This window comes from Ptychodera flava, chromosome 16 (genome assembly GCF_041260155.1).
Source record: "Ptychodera flava strain L36383 chromosome 16, AS_Pfla_20210202, whole genome shotgun sequence".
Lineage (NCBI taxonomy): Eukaryota > Metazoa > Hemichordata > Enteropneusta > Ptychoderidae > Ptychodera > Ptychodera flava.
Genome location: NC_091943.1, coordinates 10,259,477 through 10,275,000, shown reverse-complemented (window position 1 = coordinate 10,275,000; position 15,524 = coordinate 10,259,477). Strand labels below are relative to the sequence as shown.

The following is a 15,524-nucleotide window of genomic DNA, read 5'->3' as shown; positions in this document are numbered from 1 at the left end:
ATGAAATTTTCACATTATGTTCTTTAATACTACCGGTATAAAAAAAGGCTATTTTGTTTGGCAATAAAGTCTTTACATTTTGAATAAGAGGCATAGTAATTTTGCTTATCATGATTTTAATCACTTTTTTGAATGTCAGTTTTTCAACCCGTGCCATTTTAGAATGGATAGATAATGCAAAATAAAATAGTTGTGTTTTTTCTACATCTACTCTTGTTTCAAGTGACACATTAAATTCAAAATATAGTATCAAGTTTTTGACTTCAATTGATTTTTATCATTTATACCAAAATTCAGGTTTTTACCCCAAATATACACCACTTTCATCCTTCAAGTAAACTATTGCTACCACACTAAACTCTAGATTCTCTTCTTATTGAAAATATACATAGTATGAGTGTGATTCCTTGTCATCTTTGATGATAAATATTGCTTTTAAAAAAATGTGTTACGTGCAGCTCCACCTTAAAGAGGCAACTTTTCACAATGTGCAAATGAAAATCAACAGGCAAGACATCAAATTTTCATCAAATGCCAAGTAGACATAACACGTAGTAAAGGCAAATACACAGGATTCCATCATGCATTTTAAAGACCATTTGTTAGATGTGATTAATACTTGATGAAAACAACAACAAGATGCCCAAAAGGTGTTCCTGACATTTTCTAAATTCAAGCTCTTGTCGTACCCATGCATTGTTGTATACTCTTTCGATTTCTCTATGACCCATAATTTTGATTACAATGATCGTGTCCCAGCTTGTTGATCATGTTAAAGTTGCAATATGGATCAAAATTGTCGATTTTTTTTCGTAAAACTTGAGCAAATAGACCATACTACGTTGAAGTACTCTTCTTAGCTAAGCCTCTTACCAATCCCGGCATTCAAACACGTTCATTTTGATACGTTGCGGCCGCCTAGAAAAACTGTTTTGTAAACAAACTTTCAAAACAAAAACATTGGCGTTTCTACTGTGCACGTGACAAGTACCACCAAGAGTGATGACGTCTCAATAGAGTGCACGTTGGAGGGGCGATGTTGACACGATGACAGAACTGGACATACATAATGATAATTTATTGTAAATTTTGCGTTTGCCTAACTTTGGTGGCATCACAGTCTTTCAGAAATATAAGTATATCGATATGATAAAGTGCAGCTCGACAAAAGATCGTGTGATTGATTTTTCTCACCGATATACACGTATGTCAGTGCCGCGCCGTAAGCACCTGTGTACGTTCGATCGATCGAGCGTCCAGACCACGTACACCGATCTGGTTGTGTTCACCGCGTACCTGACAGCGTTTCCGCAATCCTCTCCCCGTTGTATGTTGTTACATTTTTCATGTTAAAATGCGAGGTACTGGAGGTATCTGCACACTATATTTATTTGAAAGCTTTGCCCACTTCAGCATACGGTATCATCCACCACTGCAGAAGTTCGGCAGCTGTCTTGCCCCTCAGACTGGTCTTGCATGGCCATGTCAGCGCGTCGATCGACGCGTCGTAAATAAGACCATGCCATTAATGATGGAGACTGCAGTTTTTCTTTGTTTCCGAAAAATGCGTATTTGACCTGAAGGATATAGATTATCATTGAATGCTAACAGATCTAAGTTATTCCTTGCGGAGGGACTACGGCCCCTACGGCCCGGTTCATCACATTACAAATCGTTGCCCGAGGAAACATCGCTGGCTAGCGAAGTTGATCATCACACAGTGGCGACGTTGGTGTTTTCGCGAGAAACTGTAGACACAGTCTGCCTCCTCGACGTGGTGCAATAGTCGCGTGTCACTCTTTTTTCTGGTTCCATCTTTCGATCTGACAAAACAATATTAACAAAGTTTATTTTGCCGACATTTTTGGCTAAAATCTTCCATTTTTACCAGGCTGAATCAGTAAGCAGAGACCCAGGGCGCGGGCAGAGACCTGACCGCTTTCCCGTTGGAAGGCTAGCTAGGCACGTTGACACGATGTTGCTATTTCGCAAACCGTTACCATGCACCAAATGCGCATGCGTATATATTCAAATAGTAAAAATGACGTTTCAAATTCTGTGCTTTACTCTCGCAATCAGTACGTACCAAAACAGCAATTTATTCGGTAATTAAATCAATTTACTCAAATTAGAGCCATCCCCGTGTTCCTGTAAATGGTCGAATCTGCAAATGAAACTGTCATGGATTTTTCTATAGGGGGGCCTAAAGTTAAATCTTCGAAATTTGAAGGTCAATTCTGATCCATATTGCAACTTTAAAGAGACATGTAGTATGATTTCTGTTTTGTTTGCACAGTGCATTGTTATGCATGTATTCAAGATTTTTACTTTATTTTATTTTATTTCAGCTGAATTAATTGTCCCAAGGAAATATGCCGTTGTAACTGGATGGGGTCATTCTCGGCCACGGACAGAGAATGATAACAGAATTGTAGTTTTTGAAAGTGATCTACAACAAGTAGCAATCCCTATCCAATCTGATGAAATATGTCAACAAAGTATCGAACATACTGGGCGGGATTCGGCTCATCATTACACACCTCGGATGTTTTGTGCTGGTTCTGGAGCTCCTGAACCTGATGAATTTGAAATAAAAGATAGTTGTCAGGGAGATTCTGGTGGTCCAATTGTGCGTGAATTAGAAGACCCAAATGACAGAACCTCCCGATGGGTTCAAATTGGTATTGTCAGCTGGGGGTTTGGATGTGCACAACGGGGAAATTATGGTTACTATAGTCATTTACCAAGACTTACAGATTGGATCAACCTAAATACAGTATAAATTAAAATGGCTGAGAGACAGGAAGCTGGCATTGACTAGGTTTATCCTCAGCTTGATAACACTACTGTCAGTGGACGTGAATTTCGTGAGAGAAAAAAATGTTCTCTGTAAAACAGTATATATGACAGTTTGACATTAACATTTCAACTTTCTGGACTGAGAGTTGTGGGCACTCGATGCTGAATATTTTCACCTTTACAACTGCAAGATATCAGTCTTCAATATGTAGCTGACATTTACATCTTAATTTTCTACTAAAAATTTCATGTATGTAACCAGCTATTTATACATTTTATTGACCCTATGCAATACACAAGATATTTTGAAAGAGAATATGCATGACGATATTTTGTAAGCATTGATCAGATATGAAATTTAGCATCAGTACATATATTAATCATATTACATTGCATAGTAGATTTTTCCTTGCCTTGAGCAGTTAGATGTTTTAATTATCAACATTTCAGTTTGTACGATTGTACAGCAATTTCTGTATACTCAAAAGTAAAGCCAGCGCAGAACACCACAATCTGAATGAAGAATAGGGCCAGAGTGATTTACTCAGTCTATGTCGATAACCTGATCATCTGTCAGTGGTTTTTATAATATCATATAATAAAATATCAATTGAGAAAATGTTGACAGTTATGTGATCCTAGCAATTGTTTGAAATCTGTATTCCTTTCAATTTCTATTTAAAGTTTAAAATGAAATGTAGATTCATTTTAAATTTCTATTTAAAGTTCAACGTAATGACAAAATCTGATAGAAATGAAGCAAGAATTTACCCATTCAACTTTGCTGACAGTGATGTGTACAATAACACTGAGGTTGGAATGTTGCTTTCAGGAAATTGCTGTACGCTTTTGACTGTTGCATTTGTTCAGAACACATGTACAAGTGTAAAATAGTTGATCTCTTCAAAATTGTGGATTATTTAACCGTGCACTTACGTATAATTTAATAAAATTGTATTTTGTATCTACTATGTATTTACCATGCACAGTGAAACTGACAAGATGCCTCTTTATGATTATTTTCTGACAATTACAGCTCATAATGAGAAGCTAGGGTATTTGGTAGTAGATTCAAGACCTCTTAGTGGATATTGGTAAATTTAGTGGCAAATAACAATGAGCAAAGCACAGTGACTAATTACATTAAATATGCTAATTTTCTTCCATTAGGTCCTTCATTTGCTATCAAATCATGATTTCACAATTAAGAAGTTCATAAATGACATGAAAGTTTGGTACAGGTGTTATTTCAAATGCAACATTGTGTAAGAGATAAAAGTCCTAGGGCCTGATGTTTTTGAATATGTCTAATTTTCAAAGAGAGTCGCACGCACTCGTGGAGACACTTTTACAGCTTACTGATGATGATTGCTATAGCTTACTGATAACTATTGCTATTGCTTCAGCTATTGTTCAGTTGCTCTAGAACTGGTTGAATAAACTCTTCCTTATCAGCTTAACCCTTTCACCTCCAGTTCTCTGTGTAGAGGTCCAATTTTACCATAGAAAACAATGGATTTGGGACAAACCATGGTGGTGAAAGGATTAAAGCCCCTGTAGCTGTAACTCTTGAAAATTGTTGACTGAAAAGGCTTTCTGTTTTCTGTGGTTTTCTTGATAGTCCTTTACTACTGAAAAATTGGACAAGGAAATTCAAATTTCAACAGTTATTTTGATTTACCGCCATTTTCAAAAACTGGTAATATTGCAAAGAAAACCAAGCATATGATGATGTCCCAGTAGAAATCATTCAGCACTATGCATTAAATTTTACTACTCTGTTGTTTCTATGAAGATTCCAATAACTATATACACGATGTACAGCGCTTTTTGCTTTATTTGTTTGAGGGCGCCATTTTATGTTTGGGCAAACATTTATTATTTATCATGCTCAAAATTGCACATGCAGTCCCTCTGGACAAATTATAAACAGCCCGCAATGAGTACATTTCCACCAACTCGTATTAGTTTGGAAGTAAAATCAGAAAAATAATGCTAAAAGATACAGCTATTGGGCCTTTAATTGAGCTTTACACTCATTAAGTAGAACAAAATGACAACTGTCTGTACTACTCTGGATCGTGTATAGTTATTAACTTCTGTGCATTTATCAATTGTTTTGTCCATGTGGAAGTTATCTGTGTGAGTGTCTCATGCACTGTTACACCGCTGATGGAAGTTTGCCATGGACAGTTTGTACCATGAGATAGTGAAACTCTCCTAAGTTTAACAGCTGAATGATATTATAGTACTTGGCGTATGTAACTGTCATAGCCAATGTAAATAAAAGTCGATGAATCTCATCACAATGTCTTGTTAGAATCCAGCCATCTGATTGAAAGGCCAAGATTTGCATTATCTGGTAATGTAGAAGACTGTGGCCTTGCGGGCTAAATGATAACCATATCCAGCCATCTGATTGGCTAACGCCAGGGCTTATATTACCATCTAGAAGACTCTGGGCAGGAGGGGTGAATATTAAACATATCCAGCCATCTGATTGGCTAAGGCCAGGGCTTATATTATCATCTAGAAGACTCCGGGCTTGAGGGGTGAATATTAAACATATCCAGCCATCTGATTGGCTAAGGCCAGGGCTTATATTATCATCTAGAAGACTCCGGGCTTGAGGGGTGAATATTAAGCATATCCAACCATCTGATTGCTTGAGGCCAGAGTTTATGTCATCATCTAAAATACTCTTGCCTTGAAGGGTGAATATTGACTAAAAATTGACAGCATAAGATTGGCTGTGACATACTCAACATCTGTAAACTCTTGCTTTATTCAAAATGGAAATATTCCATCAGGTCAACATTTGCCGCCAATGGTAAATTTTGTTCTGATCTTGAAATGTCCAGTGTAATCACTGATGTAACGTTTAATCCTTTGATTGTGACACACACGGACTAACATCAAATACTAAAATGTCATCAGATGATGGCACACCAAGAATGTGATAAACAAGTCTCATCAATTTCTGCATTTTCTGCATTTGGTGGTGATGGTTGGGGTGCATGGAAATTTCATCCACAGTGTTGAAACTGACTTCAGAACAGTACACTGTGTGGACTGTAAGAATGATGATGGACTTAAAAATAAAACAATCAAATGCATGACCCGTAAAAGACATTACGTGCCTCATATATTGAAAGTTTTGTGCTCCATAGGATTCAATGGTAGCTTGATATTGATGTCGCAGGTTGTATAGTCATCACTTGACTGAAAGTGAACCAGAACCATTTTCAACTTGACAACTTCAGGCTTTCAAAATTAAAACGTTATTTTTTGCATACGAAAAACAGATTTTACAAAAGTCCCATAAGCTGCATAAAGAGTCATTCAAAAACATCAATGCACCTTTCTATGATGAAAATCGTTCCATGTTTTCCACAAAGTTTCATCTAAAATGGAAATATATGAAAAAGCATACGATTGTCATTCGTACGTAAACCCCAAGATTTGGAATGAAAACTATGTAAGAGAAGCATGTACTAAAAGCATTATAGCCCAAACAAGGGACTGCGTACTCTTGATGCAGGAGACTGGTCACCTGCCTACCCACGGGCACATAGTCCCATGTTTGGGCTATAGTATATAATGTGAGAATTGCAACACTGAATTTGATTGAGAGTTGTAGCAACATTGAAAAGAACCACTGTTCTTAACTGCAAACACTGATACAGAAGAGTATCAGCAGAAAAATACACCACATCAGCAAATCTCATACTTCAGCAAAAAATACACCACATTAGCGCAATCTCATACTTCAGAAACAAAGTTTTAATATGCTTCATCTGGTAGTAAACAGTAATGCCATTAAAATATTTACAAATAACAGAACTCAAAAATATTTCACCAGGCAGACTTCGTCCATGCATTGAAAGAAGATTTCTTTGTTTCATGCTTTCTACATTTTTCCAGAACCTTTAAGTTTTAGTTTTCTGCACAAAAATGTTCAAAATCTCATTCATCAATTATAGAAAATGGAACAATTAGTAGAACGCACCTTGGGGACAGATATTTGGCCCCTCAAACTTTTCCAATTCTTTCTGATCGTCAACTTGTGGGGGCTCATTTTGAAAACTTTGACTGTCTTTTGTTTTTGAAAATCAAACATTTCATTTTTCTCCATGGAGTTACCAAAGGGATGGATGCAATTTTGAATTTCAAATATTGGTAAATCTGAGTAATTGTTTCTCTCATACCAAAATTTCCACGGTGACCCCCAATTTTTATTCTCAATTTTGAAAGAGAATAGTTGAAAGATTCCTTGAGGAAAGTTTGAGCAAAAGATATCTTTCAAGGTGCAAACTACCTTATAGAGGAAACAACATAAGATGCTGTTGATTTGCAGATTTGAATTGAACTCATTGGTGTTGATGAAACGATGATATGACTGTCATAGACTTGATAAAGTACTGTACATGATGTGATGGCAACTCATCATCAACCCTGGACAACTGCAGTTTGTACAACTCATTACTCACTTATTCCTTTAACTTAAAGGTATACAGTCACCTGTAATCTAACTATGCCCATATATGGTCAAAGGGGCATTCCGTGGTATTCAAAATGCCCATGTGAGGGCGCTGCTTCTCAAAAGCGGCCACCCTCTTAAAATCTGTGATTGGTTAGATTTTCTCTTTCCATGGTAACTGTGGCAAAATTGGAACAGGTGACAGTATACCTTTAACCATTACAAAAAATTTGCTGTCATCTTCCTAAATTAAAGCAAATTTCAAAAACAGGGCAAATGAACAATTTTGTGGCTGTGATCCTGAGAGACACATGTTTTTTTCAACTGAAATTCAGAAAGGCTGTGCAAGAAAGTAACGTTAACCATTCAACTTTGATCAACAAAGGATGACGTTTAGTTTTCAGTCAGAAAATTCTTATTTATTGCAAAGTTGAAGGAACTTCCTGTCTTTTTCCATTTAAAGGCCACTGAGCTGGATGTCTTTGAAATCAGTTGATGTCAAACTATCGTGCAATTTTCATAGAGATTTTAGGAATTTTATCTGTTTAATGAGATAGCTTTCTACTCTAGTACAACAATATTTTGTTTGTGACAGAACAGAAAGCATGTACAGCATAAATTTCAAGAACTTGTTGAATTACGAGAAAAGTAAGAATACAAAGCTCAGGTTTCCCACACTCAGTGACATGTGTTCCAGTACTTGACAACTCTGTGCCCAGCAGTGTTCAGCATCTTTGCATGCACACCGACATATTTGAATAGGCCTCCTATTTATTACTCATCTTGTTCAAACTTTGTCATGCTGTTCAAGTCCAGTGTTATTAATACTTTTACACTCATCTTACACTCATCTTTCAGTAAGTACAGTTAAACGACTTAGTCGTAGTTTGAAAATGAAATCATAACAATCATGCAAAAAGCTGCAGCCAACTTTGACTTTTAATCAAGTGATATGAATGTTGCCAGATCTCACTTCCAATTCAAACTTATCAACTTGTCTTGTTCATCAGCCAGGCTAACTGGATCAGCATCAGCTAGTTTTATTACTTAAAAAAAAGTTTTAGTACTTTAAAAAAAAGACCAAAGCTACTTGTACCTTTGGCATATTTTATCCAGAGTTATGCATATATCTCAGCTAGAGAAAAGGTTAGGGTTAGAATAGAAGAGTACCGATGATACAGTATTTGGTTCCTTTCCTGAAAATCTCAAGTCTCTTTTTTCCTACATGACAAGTTTTAGTTTGTATTTGTGTGGACAATGCCCCTAATGTATGTTGAAATACATAGTATTCGTATCGTCAACACAACTGGTATTGTTGACAAATAAATCATAGTTTAGTCTCAAACTCAGTATTCAACAATAGCATTACACACACATAGACTGTATGTTGATAAGTTGAACATTTTGCATTTAACCCTTTCACCACCATAGTTTGGTCCAAACCCATTGTTATCAATGGGGATTGCAGAACTGTCGACTGCGAATCGGGGGTGAACAGGTTAAACATGATTTGAGAACAAAACCAGAAACTCTGTTATGGAACAAAAATACATGAAATGTTACACTTCTGTGTGTTATTCAGGTTGTTTTCCATTTATTTTCTGATTTCAAAAATTCATGGAACGAAACTTCATTCACCTCAATTCAACCTGCTGTATAGATGTCCTACTGTCCAATTTGCAGGTATGAACTATTTTCTTTGATATTTGTATACATAGTGACATTACAGATTAGCCACGCAGCTTTGGTGGTAGGTGGGTTATTAATTTGTGGATTTTCATGAAAGAAAATACTTGTAAATCCTCTATTATCACATTGGATGTCACTTGGAATTTTTTGTACTGCCTGGCTGCATTTATTCCATTTTGTAGACAACATAGCTATCTTTACACTATAGGCACTACACCATCATGCTGGACAGCAATGATTTTGTTTGTCAATTAAATGAAAGCCATTGTTGGTGTATGCTTATAATGCTACAACACTTCTTGGCTAAAAGCTCAGGAAACTGAAATGATATTGCTAAGCAGCAGTAAAATATTGATGCAAAATAATGCAGCTTAGGTTTGCATTTCAAATGAATAAAACAAACCCACAGCGCAGTATATTCTACTGCAGTAATGATAATGATTGTATTGTATTGTACAATGAATACTGGCAGTGTATACTGAATGCTGTACAACTGTTGTATTTGCCCATAGACAGTAGCTATGATTTGCCAAGCTACAGAATATCAATGTCAATTACCAAACTGACTTTGCATTCATCAGAGTTATATTAAATCTCATTTCTCTGCAAATCCTTCCAAAATTTACAATCACAATAATTTCAATGCCATTTAATAGTCGGTAACATTTACTGGTAAATTTTTGGACCAAAGCATTTGACTCTTATTGTAGGTTCTTTACTGGTATTACCAAATGGCTAAATGAAGTGTGGAAGTCTATCTTTCTTGTTATGTGTATGTTTACGCTGTTTGCTAGACTGGCTGGGTGGAGATACACGAGCATATCCTTTTCCAGTATTTGCAGTACCATGTGCCTCATACAATGTCTCAACGTGATCAAAATGATGGCTTGTTTTACTCCTGGGAATATGTTTACCATTGCACAATACACCACTTGTCCGATTGCCATTAATATTTCCTGCTAAGTCTGTTTGTCCGTCAAATAGAAGTCCAGCACTGCTTATATTGCTGCCTGATTCACTGCTGATATGATTGTTGTAAGGTTTGATTTCTTCAAAGTGAGAAAATGATGATGCTGATCCTGCTCTGTCTCTGGTTTTCTGTTTTGATTTGTGTTTCTTACTTCCATGCTGTTTGACAAACTCTTTATCTCCACTCTGTTGAAGAAAAAAAAACATTTCATTTATCAATGACATCAAAAAATACATTTATGCTGAAATGTAGCAATGCACACACTGGAAATATGTCCTCATATTACAAAAACAATTTTCAAATTTCCATTTTTTAATGGGCACCATGAAAACAACAGTGAATTTAAAGTGAAATATCATAAACTCTTGCAAATATGAACAACATTATGCAATTATGATAATGCATACAGCCACAAACACCAGACTTATGCAGGTCAAAATTTTAAAGGAACAAAATGTATGTGGTACATTATTTACAAACAAATACACGAACTGTGATAAGCCACAGCATTACATTGAAAGTTTTACAATACTGTGGAGACTTACTTTATGAAGGACGTCCAAGAGAGGTTTTGTTGGTTCTACAATTAATAAATCACTATAATCACCTGAAACATAAAATACAAAATTTCTTGAATTTCTTTGTAAGAAAATTTCATCCCATCCTCTCATAATTCTCAGTCATTGATGCTTCAAAGCAGGAATTAAATTAATCCCTATTAAGTGATATCAGGATAGCCAACTCAAGGCATTTACACTATGGACAAGCATACCTTATCATTTAGTACTGGGATGAGGAATAGAGTAAGGGTCAAAGGTTTGTGGGTCAACGACCTGTGGCTCAATGACCAGTGGGTCAATGGCTGGTAGGTCAACAGCTGGTAAGTCAATGACCAATGGGTCAATGGCTGGTTGGTTGATGACTAATGGGTCGATGACTGGTGGATCAATGACTGGCAGGTCAACAGGTTAGTAAGTCAATGACAAATGGGTTAATGACTGGTGGATCAATGGCTGGCATTTTTCCAAAAGTTTTCTCACTAAACCTACTGAGGAAACAGCTTTAATGCCATAATTACAAATGTTGTTACAAATAGCAACATCCCCCCATCAAAAGCAGGTGTACACTAAATTTTGGTACAATTCACTCTATATACCACAAGCTAAGCAGTCTATGCTATACCAGTATGTTGTGCATTGTACCCACATCCCATGTATACATGTCTTTCACCAGGGTTATTGCTTTAATAAAGACATAATGTTAATGAGCTGGATGTTTGGATCAGTATTGCCAACGAATGTTAAACAATATCTTTCCTGAGCCAACAACTCTGCCTAATAATTTTTGAATTGGTTTCTAACTGATGAGTACAATGGATCACATATTGAGAATCTGTGTGACTAGAAGACTATAGACATAAATCTCTATCAGCAGTCCTATCTGTCATCCCTCCGACTAAACCCATCAGTTATCCCTCTGACTGAACCCATCAGTTATCCCTCTCACTAAACCCATCAGTTATCCCTCTCACTAAACCCATCAGTTATCCCTCTCACTAAACCCATCAGTTATCCCTTTCACTAAACCCATCAGTTATCCCTCTGACTAAACCCATCAGTTATCCCTCTGACTAAACCCATCAGTTATCCCTCTCACTAAACCCATCAGTTATCCCTCTCACTAAACCCATCAGTTATCCCTCTCACTAAACCCATCAGTTATCCCTTTCACTATACATATCTGTTATCCCTGTGATGAAACCTATCAGTCATCTCTCTCACTGAACCCATCAGTTATCCCTCTCACTAAACCCATCAGTTATCCCTCTTACTACTCATCAGTTATCCCTTTCACTATACATATCTGTTATCCCTGTGATGAAACCTATCAGTTATCTCTCTCACTAAACCCATCAGTTATCCCCTCTTACTACTCATCAGTTATCCCTCTCACTACTCATCAGTAATCCCTTTAACTATACATATCTGTTATCCCTCTCACTAAACCTATCAGTTATCCCTCTCACTAAACCCATCAGTTATCCCTCTTACTACTCATCAGTTATCCCTCTTACTACTCATCAGTTATCCCTTTCACTATACATATCTGTTATCCCTGTGATGAAACCTATCAGTTATCTCTCTCACTAAACCCATCAGTTATCCCTTTCACTAAACCCTTCAGTTATCTGTTTCACTAAACCCGTAAGTTATCCCTTTCACTAAACCCATCAGTTATCCCTCTCACTAAACCCATCAGTTATCCCTCTTACTACTCATCAGTTATCCCTTTCACTATACATATCTGTTATCCCTGTGATGAAACCTATCAGTTATCTCTCTCACTAAACCCATCAGTTATCCCTCTGACTAAACCCATCAGTTATCCCTCTCACTAAACCCATCAGTTATCCCTCTCACTAAACCCATCAGTTATCCCTCTCACTAAACCCATCAGTTATCCCTCTTACTACTCATCAGTTATCCCTTTCACTATACATATCTGTTATCCCTGTGATGAAACCTATCAGTTATCCCTGTGACTAACACCATCAGTTATCCCTTTCACTATATATATCTGTTATCCCTGAAGAAACCTATCAGTTATCCCTGTGACTAAACCCATCAGTTATCCCTTTCACTAAACCCATCAGTTATCCCTTTCACTAAACCCATAAGTTATCTGTTTCACTAAACCCGTAAGTTATCTGTTTCACTAAACCCATCAGTTATCCCTTTCACTATATATATCTGTTATCCCTGTGATGAAAGCTCTCAGTTATCCCTTTCACTAAACCCATCAGTTATCCCTTTCACTAAACCCATAAGTTATCTGTTTCACTAAACCCGTAAGTTATCTGTTTCACTAAACCCATCAGTTATCCCTTTCACTATATATATCTGTTATCCCTGTGATGAAACCTATCAGTTATCCCTTTCACTAAACCCATAAGTTATCCCACTCACAATATCCTACTCACTGAACTTAGCATATAATTTGAATTGTGAATTTACAGAACTTCCACTATGTAACAGAACAACTTACCAGTGATTTTGACATCTCTATCGTCATGGTGTTTCCATTTAACTGTATTCATTTCCATCTTTTTATGACCAACTGTTCCGTCAGAAGAATTACGTCGTTCAATTTTCTTCTTTGGATTTGATGCAGAAGTGATGGCCATTTGCAGTTCATGGTCCAAATGATGGGGAACCCTTTGATGTTTTGTTGTACACACCAAAAACAGAAAACTTAAAAACACCACTTCCAGTATCATCAGAAAGAAATGCCTCTCAATCATCTACAGAAATAAGACAAAAATAACCAAATAACAATAAATAATAACACAGGACAGACTTCAAGAATCTTTTGTTTCGAGAGTATCTGAGTAAATGATACATGCTAGCCAATGGTTCTAAGCTTTGATATTAATAAAACTCACTGAAAAAAGTAACCTGATTTTATTGATTTAAAGGAAATGTTAAAGAAGGCAAATTTGAAAGCAATTGGTTGAGCTGTTTCTACCAAAAAAATTTCGGCTACAACTGTGGAAAAACCGTAAAAATGGCGTACAATTTTATCATACTTCAAACGAATCTGAATCAGGTCATCTTCATGAATCTGTACCGTCTCATATACAAAACTTGAAAACCATCACACAAGTAATTTTTCAGGCCAACAACTCTTTGGCTACAGCAATTGAAATGTATATAATCATGCAAACATGAAAAATTCCTTAAAATTTGTATAAATCAAAATGAGGTCCCCCTAAGGACTAACAAATCAAATGTGAAGCCAATTGGAATATCAATTTTTTGAGAAGGCTGTGACTAATGAACAAAAAATTACAAAGATAATAATTTTGTTAAAATTTGAATAAGCTTACAAATAAGTTGATCTGGAAAGACCAGTTACCAACAACTGGCGCAGAGATTAAGAGTCGACGGCACGTCAGACCCCCTCACCCAAAACTTCATCAGAGATTCCATAATAATTAAATCCCATCCCCAAAATTTCAGCCAGTGTCCAGAATCATTAAATCTCCCTTATTCACTTTCATCTAGCTATCAACATTCCCAATCTTCCCTTCCTTTGATGTCATCCAGTATCGATCAGGTCTTCCAAAGTTCATCAAAAAGAGCAGACACTGATAGACTTACCTGTTTCTGCATCAAATTCATCTCCTTGGAAACATTTTCAACCACATTAGTTAGTCTGGCTAGCTGACCTTCAAGATTACTTATTGCAGCCTGCTGTCTTTGATCCTGAAACAGACAACATGCACACTTGTAAAAACAATAGCGTAAATACTGATCAATGAAAACATAGTAAACACTGTAAGAGGACAATGGACTCACTGAACAAGGAAAGGGAAGAAAGCACCAGTTATGTGGTGAGAGGGACTGTCTCATCACGGCATTTGTAACACCACAGCGTGTGGAGGGACTATGGTGAGACCCATCACTGGCATTTGTGACACCAAAGTATGAGGAGAGGATTTTGAGAGACCCACAATGGCATTTGTAAGACCCGAGTGTGGGAAGGGATTGTGGTGAGACCCATGACGGCATTTGTTAGGCTACAGTGTGTGGAGGGACCATGGTGAGACTCATCATGGCACTTGTCAGACCACAGTGTGCGGAAAGATTGTGGTGAGACTCATTATGGCATTTGTGAAACCGCAGTGTGTGGAAGGACTGTTGTAAGACCCATCATGGCATTTGTGAGACAACAGCATGTGGAGGGGATTGTGGTAAGACCTACCATGGCATTTGTGACACTACAGTGTGTTGAAGGACCGTTATGAGACATATCATGGCATTTGAGAGACTATAGTATGTGGAAGGACCATGGTGAGACCCACCATAGCATTCATGACACCACAGTGTGTGGAAGGAACTGGGGTGAGACCCATCATGGCATTTGCGAGACTAGTGTTGGGAGGGAGTGTTGTGAGACCCATCATTGAATTTGCCAATCTTCAATTTGATCACTTGTTGGTGTAAGTTTTCATCAATGGATGTTACAATCATATTAAAATTGATTATCACTACTTGGAAGAAACTCACTATTGTGCTGTTACATGGAAAATTCTATCAATGCAGAAACAAAACTTCTTAATGGCACAGAGGGCGCTGTTCTACACATGACTACTCGATCAATATGTGTAGTTGATATAGGCTATCAGGCAATGATTTCATTCTAATTGAGTTACTCATTTTGTTCATTTATTTCTGTGCATTAATAGAAAAAATCTCTCATCCAAACTAGTTCTGTTCCCTCTAAACAGCATTCAGTACACAACATGACAATGCCCTTGCGGTTTTCAAAGTCTTGCATAATATTAGTGTACAACATATGCATCCTCACAGATCCATTGACAAACTGCATTACCAGCTACGCAACTGTATGCTTTAGTTTCCTGACAGACAACATCAACATGTTTAGCCGTTGTCTACCGGTAGTATGTAACCCACCTGTTGCTCAGCTTGTTTTGATGTCTCTGATAATTTATTGATAGTTTTATTGAAATTTTTCTGCATGTCTTCCATCTGTTTTCTGTATCTGTTGGTTACAAAAAGATCA

General features: G+C 36.9%; 2 protein-coding genes across 6 annotated transcripts in view; one reads left to right on the top strand and one right to left on the bottom strand.

Moving 5' to 3' along the window:
* The window catches only part of LOC139152786 (complement factor B-like), a 16,278-nt gene extending 12,478 nt beyond the window's left edge, over positions 1 to 3,800 (top strand). For both annotated transcript variants that reach the window (XR_011556705.1, XM_070726119.1), the window contains exon 11: positions 2,349 to 3,800. Coding sequence is in view for 1 of the 2 variants with exons in the window: in XM_070726119.1 (XP_070582220.1) it covers positions 2,349 to 2,782 (434 nt within the window). In the remaining variant the exon portion in view is untranslated. The remainder of the gene's footprint in view (positions 1 to 2,348) is intronic.
* A 2,761-nt stretch (positions 3,801 to 6,561) lies between these two features.
* The window catches only part of LOC139152783 (SUN domain-containing ossification factor-like), a 50,980-nt gene continuing 42,017 nt past the window's right edge, over positions 6,562 to 15,524 (bottom strand). For all 4 annotated transcript variants that reach the window (XM_070726116.1, XM_070726118.1, XM_070726115.1 and 1 more), the window contains 5 exons: positions 15,416 to 15,503; positions 14,099 to 14,203; positions 12,984 to 13,239; positions 10,484 to 10,545; positions 6,562 to 10,123 (listed from right to left, as the gene is read on the bottom strand). In XM_070726116.1, coding sequence (XP_070582217.1) covers positions 9,704 to 10,123; positions 10,484 to 10,545; positions 12,984 to 13,239; positions 14,099 to 14,203; positions 15,416 to 15,503 — 931 coding nt within the window. In that variant the 3' untranslated portion in view covers positions 6,562 to 9,703. The remainder of the gene's footprint in view (positions 10,124 to 10,483; positions 10,546 to 12,983; positions 13,240 to 14,098; positions 14,204 to 15,415; positions 15,504 to 15,524) is intronic.